The sequence below is a fragment of the Nelusetta ayraudi genome, unplaced genomic scaffold, assembly GCF_046127955.1.
Source record: "Nelusetta ayraudi isolate G7.1 ecotype Tasmania unplaced genomic scaffold, CSIRO-AGI_Nayr_v1 ptg000039l, whole genome shotgun sequence".
NCBI lineage: Eukaryota > Metazoa > Chordata > Actinopteri > Tetraodontiformes > Monacanthidae > Nelusetta > Nelusetta ayraudi.
This window is the reverse complement of record NW_027466089.1, coordinates 1,232,472-1,253,981: the sequence shown is the minus strand read 5'-3', so window position 1 is coordinate 1,253,981 and position 21,510 is coordinate 1,232,472. Positions and strand designations below refer to the sequence as shown.

Genomic DNA, 21,510 nt, shown 5'->3' with positions numbered 1-21,510 from the left:
TCTTCATCTGACTTTCTCACTTCACGTCGTATTTTATCGGTCACTCCGGTAACTTCAAATGTAAATAAATTAAACAGTGAGAGTCACACGGGGACCATTTCTCCTCCCAAAGCTGGAGAGGAAGCCAGATACGCCTTTAAATGTGTTGGAACAAACGTCTGGTTTTTGTACATTTCCATCTGACGGCTTCTTCCTCCTCCTCCTCCTCCTCCTCCTCCTCCCCACCGCCGCTTATTGAGCCTTTGTGTCTGTATGCGTGTTTACCATCACGCTGTTTACAGAGAATTTATGACCGCAGATGGCGAGCGCGTCCGCTGCCGTCTCCCTCTGAGATTTTTGTCCGGGATTCCGTTTCCTTTCATGCACGTTTGATTTTTTTTTGGCGGCCTGTCTACTTCCATTTTTTTTTTCTTTTTTCTCAAAACGGTGAAGGACGGCCTCGTCTTCGGGTGCCGGTCCTCCCCGTCTCCGCACTGTACAAATGTATTTTTCTTCTTTTGTGTGCTCCGTTGGCATCGTCCCATCTGTTTTTTATTGTAGGGGCGGAAAAAATAAATCACCCCGATCTCCCTTGGAGAGCAACCAAGGAAATGAAATATAAGTCAAATTATGACATAGCACAGTTACACACATTAAGGAGAATATTATCCTCTGTCTGCCTCTCACTGTAAGGCCAACATTCTCTATCGCTCGCCGCTTTCGTCACGGCAACGACACGCAAAAGGCAGAGTCTCGTTGTTGCCCTCGCTGTGTGTTTGCTTGTTTGTCTGTTTCTACATCATCATCTTTTTCCCTTTTTTTAGCGCTGCAAAAAATGTGAAGTATTTCCTCTCAGCAACTGAACACAGTCACACACACACACACACACACACACGCACAGGACTCTCCAGCGCTTCTGTTTTTCCCATTAATTCCTCCGGTCAACACACTCCTACCTCGGCCTGTCATCGCCCGGCTCGGCTGCGCCTCGACTCCGCCACTCAAGACCGATCACACGGCGGTGGTTTCAGTCTGGCTGACGCCCGCTCCTCCAGCGCTCCGGCCAGGGAGCTGTCAGCAGGCCGACGCCTGCTTTTTACTGTCGCTTGTGAAGGTAGAGCAGGCGCGGCGATCCGTACCTTACGTTGTTCGCCACCAGCGGAATGTCCAGAGAACACGTCCTACATCTCTTAGCAGTGTGCGGTAGGATTGATCAAACCGGTCTGAAAATCAATCGTATCAATACTGAGACCAGTATTGGTATCGGATCAATACTCGCGTGATACGATTCAATAATTTGGTTGAAGTTTCTCTTCTAGACGTCCGTCAAATGACTTCAACTTCCCAACAGCTTCTCTCCAAGTGTGTCTAAGGTCCCGTCCGCACGGGAACGTTTTTTGGTGGAAACGGTAAAGTATTTAACCGTTACGGCGTTTCGTCCACACGGCAACGGCGTTTTGGGTCCCCCGAAACAGTATTTTTTGAAAACGGGTCCCAGAGTGGGAAAATCTGACAACGCCGTTTCGCCGTTGTCGCATCGTTGCCGTGTGGACAGTGAAAAACGTCTTTTCCTTGTAAAACGATGACGTCATCGCACCGTCACTGTCATGTGACCGGAAAGAACACGGCGTGCAGCGGCACAAAAAAACAACGATAGCGGCGAGCGGAGTTGTCTTCGTATCGCAGGCGCTTCAAGATTTGTTGGCAATAATACTACACAACCTCACAAAACCTCAGACTCACTTTTTTCCCGCTACTCGCCGTCTTTGTTTTCTGTGTGTTTAGTGTGTAGCGGAAACGCCCTCTTTCCAAATCGTGGGTTCGGTGGCTGTGTCAGCGTCTGTTAACAGAGCCACGTTTCGGTGTGGCACACGTCTCACATCGTTTTCACCCACCGTTCCGTTTCCATCTGCCAGCGCGTGGACGCGACTTTTTTTTTTTTTTCACACATGTCTGCATGTAATGGAAGGTCATTTTTGTTGCGTTGATGACATTGTTAGGTTTATATTTCCAACTGACGGCAAAATGGCAAAATGATTCAATGATCATGACATTTCAAGTCAAGAGTATCTGCATGGACGACTGGATTGAAACCAAAATCTCCGGTATCGTCTGTCCCTGGTCTGACGCCACTCAGACCCCTCGTCCGTCTTCATGTGACTTTCGATGCGTTTTTAACTTTGATTTTTTTTTTTTTTCTGGCTATTTAATTTTTTAAACCCAGTTTCCGCCCCGCAGCCCTGTGCAACTTGACTGGCCCGTCTCTGCAGGGGGCTCCAGCCGGCGAAACGAGTGGGGACGAAAGCAAAGGAAATAGCCTGCTACTGAATATTTGAAGTGCAGCTGCTGCTATGATTACCGTGCCGGTTTTTTTTTTCTTTTTTTTTTTAGGTGTGGAGGTTAGAGGTGTTAAATGATTAAAACTGTTCAAACATCCACTGTAAATGAGCGCCACTAGGTGCACAGCTGCGCACGCGCTCGGCGCTGCAACTCTTTAAACGATGTAATGTCATTGCCAACGGTGTTTGGCAGCAGCCTACAAACGGCACTCCGTACCAGATAATGAATGAAAGACGCTTAGCAGACATTCCTCAGCCTGAGCGAGAGCCACAGTTTGTGAGCCGCCGGTGAGGACTGAAAGGAGGGACGTGTGGATAAAGTGGGCGAGGCGGACACAAGGAGGAGGCGGAGGAGCCTGATTGAGCTCCCTTTGAAAGACTTGGCAGGGGAAGGAAGTGATTAAGCCATTACAATAACCCCAATAATGACAATAGGGAAAACATGTCTGCAGCCACAAGTGCTTAGCATCAGGAACGGTGCACAGTGTGGTTCCGATTTCATTACAAGAGCGCCGCTGTTGTGGGAGGATGGAGAGCAAGGTGTTGAGTAAGCTGGAAGATCATGTGCGGAGTTTTTAAATGCCGTGGGTTGGATATATTAGGTCTGCAAGGAGAGGGGAAACAAAAATGAGGACAACATGCTAATGTTTGCATTCTACAAAATCACATGGGATTTTGATTGAATGGCAGCAGAAAAACTAGCAGTTGTTGCTAGTTGGAAGGGAAATGTCTTGTGCCATTGTACCATCTCCTAAACTAGCACTTACCGAACAGAGAGTGACGCAAATTAGCCTCAGCCAGCAGTAAAAAATGATTCATGGTCCAGCAGCAGTGTGCGGTCAGAGGCTCCGGGTCAGTCGTTCTGGTTCTGGTTGGCCACTTGGTCCCCTGCTTTCCCCTCCCGCTGTTCTGCTCGCTGTTTTACCGGACTTCTCCATCAACAGCTGAAATGCTTTTACAGCGGTGGCAGGGTTCAGCTACCATCTGCACGGTCAGGCCGAGGTGGCTGAGTGAAGTTCGGGCAGTGAGGAATGGCGTCTTTAAGGCCCTCGTATTCAGCCGCAGTGATGGAAGAATTAGCCCTGCGCCGCATCTCCGTCGCCAAGGCTTCAACTCTTAAGTCTGGCTCATCCATCTTGCCAGCCTCCAGTAAAGTGCTCTCTGTTGGACTCAGGATTTCAGTGATTCCACAGCCAACCTCAATCATCTTAGCTGTGACCAAATGGGAACTGCTGGTAGCGGCTCTTAAAAGGAGCTGCAGCTAAACAATGAGTCTGTTTGCGATTGGATTTAGCGACATTGCCATAATAAAAAAAAAAAGTAACAACTGAAGGCTTTTCTTGGTGAACAACATGTTAGCGCTTCACAACCATCTCTCTTTGGCTCACTACATGCGCACATCGTTACAATAAGCAGCCTCGAGCTGTAGCTACGTGACTAAAATAGCACTAACTGGAGGTTTGTTTGCCTTTGAGCAGCACAACGTTTGTCCAGGAACCTGCAAAGTCATGTCACTCTTCGTTAGATTTTTGTTAAGAGTCGTAGAAATCCAAAGAATTTACACAATCAAATGTCAAGATGTCTGTTGAAACTCCTGTTTTTAAAGCAAAATGAAACTTTATTATCCATTTAGCGCTTGAGTACAGCAGAATCTCTTATCTGCCACTGTCTGTTTCTTCAATCTGTCTCTCTGGCACCCTGAAGTGTCCTCAAGTCAGTTTCGCCTTTGTGACGTCTTCTTAACGTGCTAGCTGGCGGAAACTTCATGGCCGCAAAAAACACCACCGTCAGCATTGAGCAACCAGCGCGTCCGATTCATGCAAACTCTGAGGATTTATTTTCCCTTCTCGTGTTTTCACAGGGCCTCCAGGGAAGCGCGGAAGGATGGGAAGAAGAGGGGAACCTGGTAAGTGATGCCAACCACCTGCTCTTTTTGTTTATCACTCCATCCGCTCTTTTCCTGGAAGAAACACTCGCTCCTCATGTCTCCCCCTACTCTCTCTCTCTCTCTCTCTTTCCCTCTCAATCTCTTCCTGACGGGATAAGTTCCCGGTGCTGGTAGAAGCGGTGACACGTGACGAGTCCATGCGCTGGATGACGGGGCCGCAGTTGGTCCCCATCTCCCTTTCAGCACTTGTCGCTAACGCTAACCTCGGCCATGTGGTTGTGCTAACTTTGCCCAGATGTGAGCAGTGCTCGCTGAGCAGTAGCAGCTGTACTAGTGAGGACTAATGAGACGGTCCACGCAGATCTCTCCTCGCAGAATTATCGCCTCGCTGTTTCCTGCCGTACAGGACTGCAAAAAATAAATAAATAAATCACGCCCATTGAAGAAGTGCAGCCTTGGCCGCACACAAGTCAGACTTCTGTGACGTGCCTGTTGTGAATTAGTTCTGCAGGATATGTGTCAGATGGGAAAACATGGAAAGCTGGTTGTGAGTCACTATTGCAGGTATTTGTAGCAAATGAGACTTGTTCCTGTAAAGATGATGTAGACCGCCGTTGCCTTCATTTATTTCTTCATTACTTACTTTACTGTTGTTTAAGAGAGCAGTATGACTGCATTTTTTTTTTTTTTTTTTTTTTTTTAAAAGGCAATCCTGGCTCTGCAGGAGCAACAAATAAAAAGGATGTGTCACATGATCAGTTAGGAACATTTTCAGGTAAGTCTGCTTAGGCCAAGGATAACCCACTGTGTACCTCCTGCTGGTGAGCCGATGAAGTGAGATGCATGTTTAAGGAGGGTTGGGCAGGACTCCATAGAAAAGTCAGTTTGTGGTATTACCTTGCAAAAAAATTGAAAGGACGCTGCAGTAACAGTTGTTTTGTCAGAACTTGGTTAGGGTAATGGGATTATGGCATTTTCACGTTAAAAGAACAACACAAAGGATAGCTTAGCGCCCTCAACGGCTGTTAAAACACAGCATTTCCCAATCTTTTTGATTTTTTGATTTTTGTCATAGCAAGTAGCCAAAATCACAGCAGACATCAATTTACATCCATGGCACAAACCAACCTGTGCTGGGACTAAGTGACATCGTTCACCCTTCATAAACAGACTGAAGTGTGATCATCATCAGAAGAGTCGTTGACTCACCCTCCTTAATTTAATTCGGCCTCCTCTGTCCGAGAGTTCTCTGGGGTTCTCCAGGATACGTGAAATAATCAAAAAGGATTTTGGAAACCTTCTATTTGCCAGGTCAGGCTAGTTTATGTATTAAGGCTGGAAAAGCGCGCACACCACAAATCCCAAACTCGCCCTAAATATTTGTGGCTCTCGGCCTAAAGTCCCCCCAAAGCTCTCGGAAGATATACCTCCAAATGCGCCGAAGCCAAAGCTTTGCTCACTCGCGGACGTTACTGGAGCGCCGGGTCTTACCGGCATTAGCAGGATGGGATTGTTGTGATGATTTACGGAGGCGTGAATGTACACCGGAGATTTAGGGCCAATCCGTGCGCGGCAGCTGGGGCGTTTTTCGGTGCTCGCCGTGAAACAACAGCAGCTGATTCCCGCTGTTTTTATTGGATCGGTCGACAACAAGGCAAATATTGAATACCGTCAAATTATTTTCTTTTTTTACTCCTCTTAAACCTTCTCCGTCTTCACCGTCCGTCCTGTCCTACCCCCCACGCACCCCCACACACACCCCCGAGGGGCAACACAGATTACTGAAAATCCATCTGAGTTCAGCAGGTCCAGGCAGCCATCAGCAGAAAGTCCCTTTAAACGGAGTCTTAAATCAGGGCCTGTGTTTACTCCCAGCCGCCTGGTCTGTGGGAGGATCATCATTACTGGAAGGGTCGCGCTGTTAAGTTATTCAGCTTGGAGTGGTGGTAATCGTCGCCGGGGCCGTTGGATGTTTGCCGCAGGATGGTCGTCTGTTTACGTCGTCCTGCCTCCTGTTTACTTTTGTGTTGTGGTGTTGCAGCCGGGGTGACGGCGCGGGGGTTTGATGGCACGAAGAAGAAGCCGCCGCCGCCGCCACGCCATTTAACATTTTTTACAAGAAGAGTGTCTCCGTGCTCAATCAGGGGAAAAATTTAGTGTGGACAGAAAAGTTGGAAAAACAGGAAATGAGGCAGACAAAAGTGCTCCGTTGCCGAGCTGTCACTCGCATCTCCAGCACTCTGTTTTCTTGCTTTTTATTCTGCGGCCTGGGACTTTTTTTTTTCTCACGTAGTCTCTACACTCTACAGTTTCCCTGTTTTCCCTGCTCCCGTTTCTTGAAGAAAGTCTCACACACCTGTCTCAAGTTCATTGGCTTGACGCTCGCCCTTCGCCTTTGGCAGCTGTTTACACACAGTCTGGACTCTGGAAGCTCTTTGTCCCGGTGTCTAGACGCGGCTGAAGGTGACTGACTTGGTCGTCGTGCCCCATAAAGCCCAACACCTTTTTTGCCCCTTTATTCGTCATGTCGCGCTGCTGCCACCACCTTCATTTTTCATCTTTGTTGTTGCCCCTCCCCCGACCCTTCCAAACGGCACATTTCTGGGCTCAAATTGACTCCGCTCGCACTAGAGGGACCCTTTATGTGTTTGAACGGTAACAAAATACCACAAATACCCCCCATCACCACCCTCACCCTCACGCACACACACACACACACACACACACACACACACACACGAGTCAGTCTGTTTTCAATCAATGTTCAATGCTGCGTAAACGCTGATGATCCGTCTTGTGCCAGCGCTGTGGTGCTGCTCCAAGCCGTGCCAGGGGCTGCAAATGTGTTAACAATCACATATTGGCATCGTGACTGGCTTTCAAATTGAAATCAGATCCATCGAAAACCAGTCGTTAATGGAAAGGCTTTAAATAGCAAATGGATAAATTAGCTCTCGAAGGGTTTGAGCTTATTTATTTTCCCCAAATGGACTTTTTCTCATGAAAGCAAAAAGCAAGACGAACCAGCGGTGGACTTTCATCATGTTTTTTATTAAAAACGAAGGCTGGGAAAACAGAGAGTGCAAGTTGAGTCCCGTTCAGAGAGTGGACAGCTGAGTCTGTGAGGCTGTTTGTCGAAATGTCTTCGCCACAACCTGACACTGGATTTAATGAGCCTGTCCCTTCAGAAACTGTCAACATCAGCTGCAGACTTAATTAAGAACAACAACCACACAAAGTGTATTTGTATTGACCTCGACATTGTCTAAGTGGAAATTGTGAATAGACTAATAACTGAAATGGAAAAAAGGCATATTTCAGAAACATGAATATTCTCTTTTAGCATTCACAGGTCACCCGATACGTTTATCTCGAGCCAATGGCTCCGTGCCGCATGATGTGGCACCACAAAAGGTCGTATTACATTGCCAAAAGCATCGGGATTTCCTCTCTGCATTATCGGACAATCCCCTGCCAGAAATCCTCAATACGTGGCCCTTGAATCAAGGCGTTGCTCCCATTACACGTCGTGTTAACCCCGATCAGCGGAAATGATAGAGAGCGCAGTTGTAAAATTGCGACGCCGGCGAGAAAGAGAAAATGTGTTATTGCTAATGTGGCTGTTGTTGTTCCTTTCACTTCTTCCACTTCTCTCTTCCTGCTGCTGCAAAAAGTGAGGGGTCATTGTGCATTGCTGTTGTCTTGTTAGCTGAGATGTGCAGGATTCCATATCTAACATCTGATCTCTCTCTCTCTCTCTCTCTCTCTCTCTCTCTCTCTCTCTCTCTCTCCCTCTCCCACTCCCTCCCTCTCTCTCTCTCTTTTCTGTTGCAGGACCTCCTGTAAGTACAGTTTCATCTCATCCAGGTAGTATTGAAACCAAGTGATTCACAGGGCAGGATACAATAAGCACACAAACACACACACACACACACACACATGCTGTAGGTCTAGCTGTCACAGATTCCCTGACGCTGTGTGTGTTTCTGGTGATGGTTGAGCAGCGAGTTATTGCTCTCAGTGGAACTCTTACTGCTGCCTCTGTTCACACACGCACACAAGGCGAATGCATCAAACGCACGCAGTGCACCAGGTGGAGGAGTGCACAGGTTTGCCCTTGTTTTCTTCTTTAATCACAAAAACATTGTCATCTACCTGAAGGTGATTCATTTCTATTGTTTTCTCTTTTCTTTATTTTGAAATTGTTTTTTTGATTTTATTTTTTATTTTTATTTTTTTTTAAACATTGAGCGGCTAATGGTGTGAAATCAAACACACAATTCTGCAGCTGAATTAACTGTGCATGAATCCAAATTCATTTTCAACATTTCCACATCGCAAGTATGGCGATCGGCTTTGTATCAAATTTAACAAAGATGTAATTAGTTGAGCATTGTAGCTGTAGAAAGCAGATTTAAAGTAAAATCCCACTGTGAACTTTCAGAGGGCTGCTCTCAACCCTGTTCATCATTTGATTATTTCCTTGTCCTCCTTGTATTCAAGATCATGCAATGAGTTAATGCGTACACAGCGCGTTGTGATTGGCTGTTGTTTTCTGTCCTAACCTATCTAAATGCTTCATAATTGCCTTAATCTCTAACCCTCACCAGGGCAAATCTGGACGGGATGGATACCCGGTAAATTTGATTTGTTATTTATCCTGTCACACTTGAGTTCAGCCAATCACTTTTTTTTTCTGGATTCAATCTGTTGTTTCAGCTTTCCTCTTCTTCTTCTTCTTCTTCTTCTTCTTCTTCTGCTCTATTCAAAACAATTACGTTCTCTATGATAATCCCTGTCACTCTGCCAAGTCCTTTAAGTCTCTGCAGCTTGTCCTCACTCATGATGTATCCTGCCTCGCAAGTTCCGAAGAACACGATCAGTAAAACCATCTACCTTCAGCACAGCAACAGTGAAATTATGAAAACCCAACCAGGGCCGCGACTTTTGCCGACGAAGTGGACACTGGCGACGTGACGTCACTCTGAATCTCCAGCTCTGACGGACGCATCGCCGATTCCCAACCAGAGGCGTGCGGCAAATCGCAGGGTCGCCGGTTGTGTTTTCTGGAGATACAGCGGCCTCTAGCGGTCGCTCGTGACGCTCGCGAAGGCTGCTGAGACAAAACGTCTCTCGGCGGCCGCCGGTTTGGGAAGTTGGGGATGTTGTCAGCGGTTGGACCCATAACATCACCTAAAACACATGAAGCATTTAAATGTGTGTCGGCAACACACACACACACACACACACACACACACACACACACACACACACAGGGTTAGGGTGAACTAAAGCAGAGTCCTGTTCCCGGCGTCCAGTTTCGTCTCACTGGGAATTGTTTGGGAAGTGCATTACCCAGGAGGCTCGGCCCATGTCTGATTCCCAGTCTGCCTGGCACGGCGCGGCCCTGTTGACGGGAAATGCCTGCTGCTGCTAATTATACACAGGTGGACGGAGTGCACGGGAGGAGGGTGCGCGCGAGTGTGTGTGTGTGTGTGTGCGTGCGTGCACCGCCGTGTTTGTTTGCCGGTGACTCTGCTCTTCTTCGGTCACCGTCCATCCACATTAGAAAGTTGTTGTGCGCCGTTGCTCTTTAGCCCAGATGGGGAACATGTGCTCTTGTCCAATGATGCTTCCCCATTTAAAAGCCCAATTGTTTTTGTGGTGGCACTTTCTCGTTTGGTAAATTTGATATTCTCATGCAATGTCTTCCAAACAACACTGCCGCCCGTGATGATGCCTCAACATGAGTGCAGCTCGCCCATATAGACGCTTGAAAACGCAGGTGGCTCTAACTTGTACGAGTTGGGGGGGGGGGAAATAAAATCGGGTCGATTAATTTTGCGCCGGCGGCTAACGTGGACGGAATATTGTTATTTCTCACAAGCGCAACAACGCGATCGACTTTCAGACGTTAACGTTTCTAGTTGCTCGTTTTTCTTAATGGCTATGACTGTTTGTGTCTGTGTCTGTACGTGCAGATGTGTGCGAACCCCATCCAAGAGCCCCACTGTTTACACAGAGCTCTGTAACAAAGGCCAGAGCCGTGCAAGTGGTCAGTGTGTGTGTGTGTGTGTGTGTGTCAGAGAGAAAGAGAGACTGTAGTGTATATACAGTCCATACGACAGCGTTACGAGTTGCTGCTCATATAGGAAGGGTTGTTTCACATCATCGTTTCAGTTCGGTCTGTTTTGGCTCATGCTGACCATGTTTCATATTTCTCTCTCTGCGCTGAGAAAATAATCACTCTCTCTGTAGCGAGTGGCCTCTTACACCAGTATACATCATTAGCCCTGAATGCCGAGCGCCAAGTAGCTGCAGAAACAAAGCGTTGTGCATAAAAGTGTTCCTCTGAAAGCACACACGCACTCGTAAGACCTTATTATTAACTTTTATCCTTTTTCTGTTCTTCATGACTTGATCCGTCATGAAGAGACAATCAACCATCTTACTCGATCCAACCTAGTCAATTGCATTCATGCCTCAAATGCAGATCAATTTATTTGCTAATGTAAAAATATCTCCTTTTTGAGCAACAACACATTTTACTCTGTATTTCTTGACTATTATTGTGCTTTTCTTTACTATTATTATTATTTTGTTACCACCTGAAACCTGCGCCGCAACACTCGGAGCCCCTGCAATCAACCAGACCACTATACCCACCTTCTCGTTAGTCCACGTGCTGGAAGAAGCCTCCAGGTTCCTGCAGCCTGCCTCCCCTCCAGGAGCCTCTTCTGGAGCTCCGTTTACCTGCCCTGCTCTATGAAAACAGCCTCCTCTCCAGTTGGCTGCCAGCTGCAAACTGGCGGACGCTGATTCAAACACGCGTTTTTTCTTCACAAAGAGTTTGTGGATGGGTAATTAGCTCAGCATTGCGTGAACTCCTTCAGCAAGGTGCTTAGACTGTCTTTAAGCCTGAGGCGAACCAGATTTTTGAGCTCGAGGTGGAGGATGTGAACATCGTGTGTGTTGACCCCCTCTGATTGGTGCTGCGGTCCTGCCTCTGAAGGTAAGGCAGCAGTCCGTCTCCACCGAGGCGGCCCATGAAATGATAAACAGCCTTTAATTGCAGGAGTTTTTATGCAAGCACCAAAGCGCACGTGTGTACACGTTTTCTCCCCTCGTGCGACTGAACCGTCCGTTCTCCCCTCTCGTGTAAATCGCAGGCGCGGCGAGGGGGAGTTCAGGTTTCAGAAGAGAGCCTCCCCTCTGTCAAACAATCAGAGTCAGGCAGGCTGACAGAGCAGCGTAAACCCACCTCCTCCCTGTTGCTGCTTGCCCGACCCAGTTGATTATCACATTGCAGCCACCAGCATGCCCAGTTCAGCCCAGCTCAGCTCATCCCAATTCAGCTCAGCTCAGCTCAGCCCAGCCCAGCCCAGTTCAGTTCAGTTCAGTTCAGTTCAGTTCAGCTCAGCTCATCCTAGCTCAGCCCAGTTCAGCTCAGCCCAGCCCAGTCGAGCTCAACTCAGACCAGCCCAGCCAAGCCCAGCTCAGCTCAGCCCAGCCCAGCCCAGCCCAGCTCAACTGGGCCCACTCGCCTTGTTTACACAGAAGTGCCAGTGGGTGACAGGTCGGCGGGACCTTGCTCAGCACAAACAGGGCCAAAAAGGCCTCCATTGTTCAGGATCTCGGGGGGCCTCCGAGCGGCGCAGATTAAAGCCAGACAGTCGGCCGACAACATGTCGGTAATTTTCTCTCTCAGACACGCAGCGCTGCGGTACGCTTTGTTTGTGCTCCTCTGATGCAGGATGCAGGCAAATGTCAAGTGCCTGGAAGCATCTTTTGAGCGCCGCTAGAGTTGTGGATGTCGGACAGAAGAGTAGAAGAATCGTCGAGTGCGCTTGAGGCCAAGCAGAGACGTTGCTCAGCTCAGTTGCTCAGCGCCTGACATTAGTGCCATGTTGTACGTCTTGGCTCAGACGTGCACACGCCCAGGCCATCGTTTGCAATTACGCCGCGCTAATTAGCAGGGCGCGCCGCAGGGGAGAGGCGGGCAGTAAAGGCAGCCGAGACGCCGATCCCCTGGGATTAAGGCGAGGCGAGACGGGCACATGAGTGTGTACGAGCGTCGCACACACAGACACAGACACAGGGTGTTTTCCAGGGATGTTGTTTAAAAGCCACTTAATTATCAGGAATGCTGAGCTGGAACCACCTTTTGTTTTATTTACCAGGGATGCTGCAAGATGAGACAGCGATCCGAGTGTAAAATATACAAAGAACCGCACGTATGCACAGAGCTGCTATTGTATTTTCCCCCAACTCAGTTCCTCGAGGTTCTTGGTCGTAATCCCAACCTCTGTTTTCTCACGTATTTTGAAAATTTTAGCCTTTTTTTTTTCCTTCCTTTCTTTTTTGTTTGTCGTCCCTCCTTTGGTCTTTCTGTGAAGGAAAAGAGTCAAGACTACATTAACTATTTAATCGCAGTTTTGTGGGTTTTTATTATTTTTATTTTCATTTATACTCTCTGGTCTGTCTGCAGCAAACAACAACAATCTCTTTATGCAGAGACAAAAGCATACAATCTACCATTGGTACTTTTTTTTACCTTCCCTGTGCGTTCAAGTGCAGCTCTGACTCATGTTCTTTTAAAATAAATAAAATGAGCTAAACAGCTTTTATTTGAAGTGCCCTATCTCATCAGTAAGTCTCGGGCTTTCTGGGCAGCTCTCTTGTATGGATTATATCCTTCTCTCATGTTTAAGCTCGCTCAAGGCCTTATTTCATTTAAGGTCAGATAGACGTTAAGTCAGTTTCAAGGTCGCTGCAAGTCTGCAAACTCTCTCCTGCTGGTGGAAGATTCGAGGTTTATTGTCGGGATTCTCCCCGTCTCCCCCTGTCACACGCACTCTAATGGTACGTGCCTTTTACAAGCCACCGTGTGGCTTGTTAGCAGCAGTAAATCACAAGGTTTTCGCCATAACTAGGGTCTTTGCAGTGGCAGATGACCTCTGCATGTTCACCTCATCTACTTCTACCCTGCCTGAAGAGCCTTGAAGGAGCCGAGCCCTGATAAATGCTGCCAGATGCAAAGACGCACAAGACGGGCACGCACACACACATGCAGGCAGGCTCACAAGCACACACACACACACACACACACGCATGTGTGAGGCTTTTACAATGTACTCTGTGTAAACATTTTGAAGATTATGCTGCTAAATTGCGTTAGAACAATCAGTGTTTGGCTCAAACAGGAACAGCATCGAGCCACCAAACCAACTCGGAACCGCAGTTGTTTTGAGAGTTTACATCTTCCCCAAACCACTCATTATTAACTGGAGAAGACACAGACGTCCTCCCTCCTCTAGTCCTGATGATTTTTTTCTTGCCTCAATCATCACATCATAAGCAGTCCATTACTACCAGTGTGAGGATGGCTGCATTCTTGCTTGAAACATTTCGCCAGTTATTGGCATAACTTTAAAGGCCCCATATTTTACCCATTTTCGGCAAGAACCCCTGCGGCGCAGCCTCATGCGAGCAAGTGTTCAGAGGAAACTGCACAGCCTCCAGACAACACTTTCAGTCTTAACTTCCTCCAAGCAAACTTGGACCTTGCAGGGGGCAAAGACAAGTCAGCTGGAAGTCTCCTAAAGGAATCAGAGTGGTTTCAGTCCTTCTTTTTGTGACATCACAAAGGGCTGATTGCCAGAACGGCGTGTTCTAGGTCCCACCCTCCTAACACTCAGGAAGCCAAGGACATAAAAAGATGCACAGTCCTCGTCTCTCCGAAGGTTACTGAGTCACATTGACCCTTAAGAATTGTTTGTTATGGAAATACTGCTCAATCAATGAATAAATGAGTGTCTGAGATTAAAACTGACACCTCTTATCCACTCTGATGACCTGTTGTAATCGTCATACTTCCTCTTATTGGGCTCCACAGTAACAGTTTCACCTCATAACTGCCGCAGAATGAATACTTGATCAGATAAAAAGACTACGACAGTGTAGCCAGGAGAAAATGCTCCTACATGGAGAAGGTCCATGGAAACGCACATGGGAGTAAAAAACCCCCAGAGATGTTTTGTGGACTCCCTTCATGTTTGGCTGAACGTGCGGCGTGATAAAATGCAGCATGGCTCGTTTAATAGGGTGGTGAAACGACGTCGCGGCGCTTCATCCGTGCTTGCGTGCAGCTCCGAGCGAGCGAACTGGCGAGCGCTCCGGCCCCCAACTCTTCACACTCCGCTTGACAGTCGGGGTAAATTATTGCCGTCCCAGCGTTCCCAGTCATTTGTTCCACTCCCCTTTGAGCCACCTACTGCTGATTTCACAGGGACCCTTCATCAAAAAGAGACCGGGGGCCTCAAAGGCTTTTGCTGGGGCCAGACTAAATCTCCTTTATGCTAGACTAACCACTAAAAGAGCCTTCACAGTCTTGCGGTGTCAGTACAGTATTTAAGAGGGGCAGCAAATTATCACATAAACTATTAATAAAAGGAGCTTGGAAGTATCATTATCCCAGTTTTTCTCTTCGTCCCTCCGTCCTGATGTTTTCATCCCATCAGAGCAGCCTAGCGATGATCTTACGGAGGGTTTTCGTGCCGGACATCGGGCCAATATTGGAGGATAATGAGGAAAAGGGTCCAGTTTTATTTGCAGAACATCCTGGACCGTCGACGGTCTGATGCCTAATGATGGGTTCCAGTCGGCCGAGCCGCCGCCACTGTGAGAGGCTGCGCAACCTGCGACTCCAGGGACCCCGTAAAAACTGTTGGTTTAACATTAAGTACAGTCGTTAGCGAGGAAGTCAACATCAGGCTTTGGCGCATACATCATGTTTAAGTGTTTCTGGAAAGTTTGCCGACGGCTGCGTCCTGTTGAAGGAGGGGATGTGAGGTTCCGTGTCTTTGAACTGAGCGTGGCCGCGCCGAGGAGGTTCAACGACTGCTCGGCTTGTTGTTTTCCTTTTATTGTTTATTTAGCAAACAAAGACAACACATTTGCTTGCGTCCGCGGCATTCACATGGTGCTGGATAGGAAGTTTACAGGTCAGTTACTTGTTGCCGGGGTGTCTTTTGCAAGATTTAGGTCAAAGTGTTCAACTCCACGTTAGAATTTAGGCGTGAACAACAGCTCTGGAAGGTGCTGATGTTTGAATTTTCTTGGCACAAACATTAGGAGGCACAGTTCATTTTAATGGGACAGGATACACACTGAGCAGCTGATTGGAGGAAATTAAAGGATCTTGCATTTGTCTCTTCTTTTCCACCTCATTCGTAAACGTCTCTAGAGCCACTGCTGCTTCTCTCTGTCGTTTAAAAGCATGCAATTGTCTGAACTAGATGAATTTTTTTACGTCTTGTCTAATCCACTTCACTGTTTGTCTCTGAGCTGAAATCATTCACACATTGTCTCTTGAGAGATGCATATAGACTGTAACAATTTGAAATGCTAAAAGATAGCAGGCGTCTCAACATACTTTGAGAGGGGGAAATACGTGTGTCTGCTTCCAATAACGTCCCTGCCGCTTCCTTATCGTGTTCTTTATTCCCAGCAGCCCGGCAGTGAATATCCGACAGTAGACAATAGATGTATATTTTTGGAAATCCAATCATTACATTTTTTCATAGAGTTTGATAAAAAAAAAAATTTAAAAAATGAGGTTCCATTATCAAGAAGCAACCAGCCGAGTCAGGAAAGAAGTGATATAGTGACACGGCTCTCTCCTGGACTTAACCTAACAAAGGAGCCTCTAAAGTTCACTAAATGCCATATTGAACCCATGATGTTTTATCCAGATGAAAGGCTGCGTTAAAGTGAACCACTTTGGGTTTTATGGCTATCTGTGTCAGACTATTTATCTCCCAGGAGGAGTTACTGGCTAAGCTTAGCTGTCTCACCGCTCTCCACTCCCGGGTCACATCAGTCTTCTCATTAACAAAGCGGAACAACCCTTGTTTTTCTGAAGAACACCGACCACTTACTCAACACACCGCTGCCAGGAAAGGTAACTCTGCACCTCTGGCATTTTTCTGATTTGTTTCTGTTTTCTACACAGGGTCCACTTGGGTTGGACGGTAAACCTGTGAGTAGTGCAGAAATCATCAATAAAACAATAAACTTTCTTAACTTCTTCTTAAACTTCTCTAAACTTTGAATCACGACGTTCAGTACTGACTCTGGTTTTCTCTTTTGTCTCTTTTCAGGGTTATCCAGGTCCTAAAGGAAGTCAGGTACTCAACACACAACAATCCATCCAAAAAAAAACAATCTCACACTAAAAATGCTTATTACTAGGTAACTAGGAGTGGGGGGTAGCACACCTGCTATTCATTTTTCTATTGACTTCACTGAACTAAAAACTAAACAGATGTATTTTTATTCAATTTCACACTGCAGATCCTGTAAAATTTCACACATTGGGCCTTTTAAACATCATATTTTCACCAAACTATGTTGTCATGGCAAATGCATGTTAGCATTACATCTGTAGCACAGGTGACGGCCAACCCGAGCTTTAATCATTTATATTGCCCCGGTGGGATCACCTTAGAGTGGTTTGGTGGTCATTTTTCTCCTCCATCACTGGAAGTCTCAGTCACAGGGGGACCATGGCTCAGTCAAACAGCTTGCCGAAAACGCCTCGCGCCTCAGAGTACCATCCATCACACTTTCCCCTGAAAGCTCAGCCCACAGTGCTGATGATCTAAGGTGGAGCAGGGGATCAAGCGGAGCAGAAGTTAGATCAAAAACCCCTGGGAGAACTCCTCGGTCCGAGTTCTCCCAGGGGACTTGCACGGAGATTACAAAACAAATGAGACAAATTAAACGATGAACTGCGGAAAACAGTTTGATTGATGCTGATCGATGCTCGACAGAGTTCATCTCCTCTTCCTCTGTCCGGGCCTGGAGGTCAGAGGAGCGGCAGTGTCGGAGATACGCTGCTGCCTGTCATGATTTCCGAGGCCACACGCATTTGCACACAGCCCTTTTGCTGCGAGTCGGGAGCTCGTCCAGGGGGAGCGGATGCCGCGCTGAGAGGGAGGCCCTGACAAAGGGGGGAACCATTTAGAGGGAAGAAGCTTCAGGGAAGATCTCGTGGCAGACATGGAGACCCTGGGGCGGGTCGGGTGGGTGGGTGGGCTTCATGAAAGTAGAATGGAATGGGGAAGGATTCAAATGGAGAGAGGCAGCAAGACCATGATGGAGTCTGACTGCCGTTTGAGACCCTGTGGTCGTTGTTGGAGACGCAGCTGGTGACAGGCCTTCCTGTCGTCGTCACCCGAGGTGTCACTCTGCGGTTGGCGGTGTCGCTGACAGATTTTAAGCACATTCAGATTCCCTGCAGCAATTACTTTTCTATTTTTCCCAACAAGTTAAAGCGAATTCTGACTGGCTGGGCAGCAGCCGTGATTGAGTCGTCTCAGTGGCACGGCCAAATTGAACGGCATCGGCAAACTGAGGCTCGCTGTTCGTCCACCCCGCTGGGCGCCTGTTGAACTCTGCCATGATGAATGTTGCCCGCACGACACTTGACCGCTCCCTCTCCTCTCTCCTGCAGGGACCAGCCGGACCCAAGGGAGAAAAGGTATGTTTCCCGCCGTGGATTTTCCGATCCTGCCTGACAAATGAGCTTCAGATTTATTCCCTGTGGTAATTTACACATTTCAGGCGAGAGGCGTAGGTTGTAGGCGCACGCACGCTAGCAGGCTTCGCAGGTGCCGCGTCCCCCGACCCCGACCTTTACGCAGCGCATCCGTCAAAAAAAGGCGATAGATGGCGCCGCAGTCATGTGGAAGCTCACCCGTTCCTGCGAGTCCTTGCAGAAAATGCGCGGCGTAGGTTAGCAGGCCTCGCAGTGGGTTCGATGACAGCCAGATGTTTCCCCTCTTCGGGAACCTCTGCGCAACCTTAGATGTTACTGACCCTTAGCAGGCGGAGGAGACTGATGCGTGTAGTCATTTGTGTTTGGGGGGCGGGGGGCTTTTTGGTTCTTCTTCTTTTTTGCATTCGAGCAAAAACTGTCCGGTTAAGTGCAAGATAAGTGTCTCTACACTGGTGAAAGCAGTAAAGTCCACCCTTTGATTTTTTTTAAACTCACATCTTTTGCATGCAACGCCTTTTAAGCAACAATTTTATCATTTGCCTGTGAACAAATGGCGAAATATTCTGTTTTGTGAAGTTCTTTGTTTTTCAACAATAACAAATCATGAAAAGCTGCCCCACTGAAATCTGGAGTCTCTGAGTAAACATCCAATCATGGCTGTATTATGGGCCCATTAAAGTCTTTTTTTGAGAAAACATTTATTATAACTCGTCTCCTGAAGGTAGCAGATTCTTGCGGTCTTGTCCAGGGTTTATACCTCGGGGACCAAGAATCAAGTCCCTTTTTTTGTTCTGCTTTATTTTTGCACTTGGTTGGTTTTAAGCAACACAAATTCTTGGTTAGATCTCGGATGCCACAAATATGCTGTTCTGTTTAGCTGACAAAACAGCTTGGTTAGTTCTATTTCACCTAAAACTGCTTCATTAGGTTTACACAACCAGAAACACTTAGTTTTTGGGAAAATCCACAGTGTGGGCTTCTAAATATACACTTTCATAACGCGTAACACATGTTGCAATGATATTAGCGAAAGAAACTTTTGATATCATCTGCAGAAAAGGCCCTTCGAGGCGAAACTTTTCCCATGTGTCCCTTGCGTTCCCACTGCTGCTCATCCCAGCCTCACCCACCGTCACATGAATCCAATTGTGGCCTATCAAACCATTTACGCAGTCGACATCCTGAACTGGTTTGAGAGACCGATGACCTTTGTGTTGCTTCCTTCCCCTGCACAATACGAGCTTTTTAGACTGTCTGTCACAGAGGCCGAGCGTCCGCTTGCACGCCTCTTGCTGTGGCGCATGTACAATAGTACTATCTGCTGACAACTGTTGTTTTCCTGTTGTTGTTTTTTTTATCACAGGGTGACCAGGGAGATATTGGGCCAAGGGTAAGTCTTGTTCTCTGTCCTTGACTGAAGAGTTGAAGGGATGTGATGATGGTGTCATGTTTTGACGAGCTGACCTGATTGAACAGATATTCTGGAATCCATGGAACCTCTGCAATGCTGATTTAAAAACAATATATATCAACACAAAAGCATGAGTTATAATTATTATTATTCAATGTTGTTCCTTTCTTTTAGTTGTCTTTTTCTACTGGTAACCTTGTGCTTCCACTTCACACTTGCAAGTGTTCATTGTTGTCTTATTAAGTGAAATTAATGGTGGGAATATGGGTAAAAAAAAAAAAGCAATACAAGTCCATACAGTAGAGCATTAAGTAATAATATAGTCATAAGTTGTCACAAAAACATTTCTCTGAATGCAAAAAGAGAGTCACCTTCAAAAGATGCACGCATGAAAAGCGGATGAGTCTGTCACTCAACAAGTCATGTGCGATACCAGTTGTGTAGTGGGTTAAATTCTTTCAGAATTTCAAGTATTTCTCTTTCAGACATCAAAGTAACAAAGTGCTGCATGAGGAAACTGAAGCAACCCAGAAAACATTCACAGCTATGATCCAAACTTCAGACTTTACAGATTATCACTGATTGGACAGGGGAGCCGCGCGCACGTGCAAACTGCAAACAACAGTGAAACTTCTTTCGATCAGAGGATTTGCCCAGATTTGCTCTGCCCGCGCAGCTCTCGTCACTCTTGCAACTGTTTGAAGACCTCAAAAGGAAAAGTGTGTTTACCCTTCACAGCTTCTCCAAAAGCTACACCGACAACACAGTCCAAACTCTTGTGATGAGGTCTTGCGTGGCCACAGCTCCGGTGCCAGAGATGTAAACTGATCACGTTAGAGAACTGTGGATATATTGAAACCACACAATGCAAACCTAACGGTCGGGGCAGTAGGCCAAAGCTGCTATCCAGTCTATCAAACTGGGTTTTTTTCCAATATTGTGGGTAACCTCGTTTTGCGTCTGGTCTGTGTTGTTAGTGCGATATCATTTCTCGCGCCAGGGGATCTACATACAATATCTCATCTGCCTTTTATTTACTGCGGTTTGGAAATGACCCCCCTGGGCTTTACATGTTGGTACACGACTTGGCTCTTTCAGTCTTCTCATGTGATCTGAATGTTGTGATGTGATTTGTAGAACACACAATTGGTCCAAACTTGCATTTCTCCACTTGCAAAAGCCTTTGTGGCTGCCTAATTTGCCCTGCGTTGCCAACTCTTACAAACTTGGGCCAAATTTTAATGAAGTTTAAGACGTAAAGCTTTTGTGATGAGAAGAACTGAGCTGAAGTTTAGGGGGAGGGAACATACCGTGTGGTCTCCTCAGTTAAAGTCATACTGTATGTTCTGCTGCGTATATCTGGCAGGCACTGAGGAGGCTGCTGTTCGACTTGTCCTTTGACAGGAAAATCTCAGGAGTAAAAGTTGATTCACTGCAAACATATAAGAAGTTCATGGTTATGCTACAATAACCCTTTCATTTTTGCTCCGTTCCATAGTGCCAGTAGCCTGTGAAATCAGGTCTCATCCTGACCGCTGTGCCTCTTGACGAGGATTCAGTTTCTGACATTTCTGTCATTTGTAATGTCAGAAAATTCCATTTAAAGCTCCTGCCAAATTTGTTTGCAGAAATGATCAGAAAGGAAATTATCGTTCGAAATCTAAGGCTTGGCGGATCCTGGCGTGTAATAGCTTCTGAAATAATCCTGACAAAATGTTTTTATGGCGAAGCACAAATGGAGTGTAAATTTGACAGAGCCACACGGCGGAACAGTATTTATGATGCGGTTCAGAAACGCTTAAAGAATTCCTGATTCCTATCAATGCGTGGGCCATTGAATTTTCCCAGCCTATCTGCTGGGATTGTCGGTTGAAAATATGTGCAAACACGACACCCTCTTGGTCTTCGGCTTTACGCGGCATCCAGAAACGGTCAATGTTGTACTTGGATGAGAAGTCTGGTGCTTGGAAGTCCCACGTTAAATTGGCGGCCAAAGAAAATCTCATATTGATCCGAAACACAAGCCTGGTAGAAAAATAAACCCCGTAGCTTCTAAAACTACCGTAGTTGTGAATGAGGTTTGGCACGCAGTTACTCCCTGTTGTCAGCGAGGGGGGGAAAAAACGTTGTCTTTCATGTTTCCTTATTTATTTATATAGCAGAGGTCAAAACTGGGGGGCCAAGCGCTATAAATGTGGCGAGGGCCGTCATCAGTCATTACCTTCCTCTGTTCTCAGATCCAACGCTGATTCACCTCGAGGCTCCTCCCGAGGTTGGGAGAATACACTGCAAAACAGGAAGTGGCCATAAATCTCTGTTAACCTGCGACTCC

General features: G+C 46.9%; 1 protein-coding gene across 1 annotated transcript in view; it reads left to right on the top strand.

Moving 5' to 3' along the window:
* The window catches only part of LOC142892703 (uncharacterized), a 113,989-nt gene that overhangs the window by 79,311 nt on the left and 13,168 nt on the right, over positions 1-21,510 (top strand). The window contains exons 3-9 of the mRNA XM_076032950.1: positions 4,180-4,224; positions 8,041-8,048; positions 8,817-8,843; positions 16,220-16,246; positions 16,368-16,394; positions 17,723-17,749; positions 19,131-19,157. Of these exons, the coding sequence (XP_075889065.1) occupies positions 4,180-4,224; positions 8,041-8,048; positions 8,817-8,843; positions 16,220-16,246; positions 16,368-16,394; positions 17,723-17,749; positions 19,131-19,157 (188 nt within the window). The remainder of the gene's footprint in view (positions 1-4,179; positions 4,225-8,040; positions 8,049-8,816; positions 8,844-16,219; positions 16,247-16,367; positions 16,395-17,722; positions 17,750-19,130; positions 19,158-21,510) is intronic.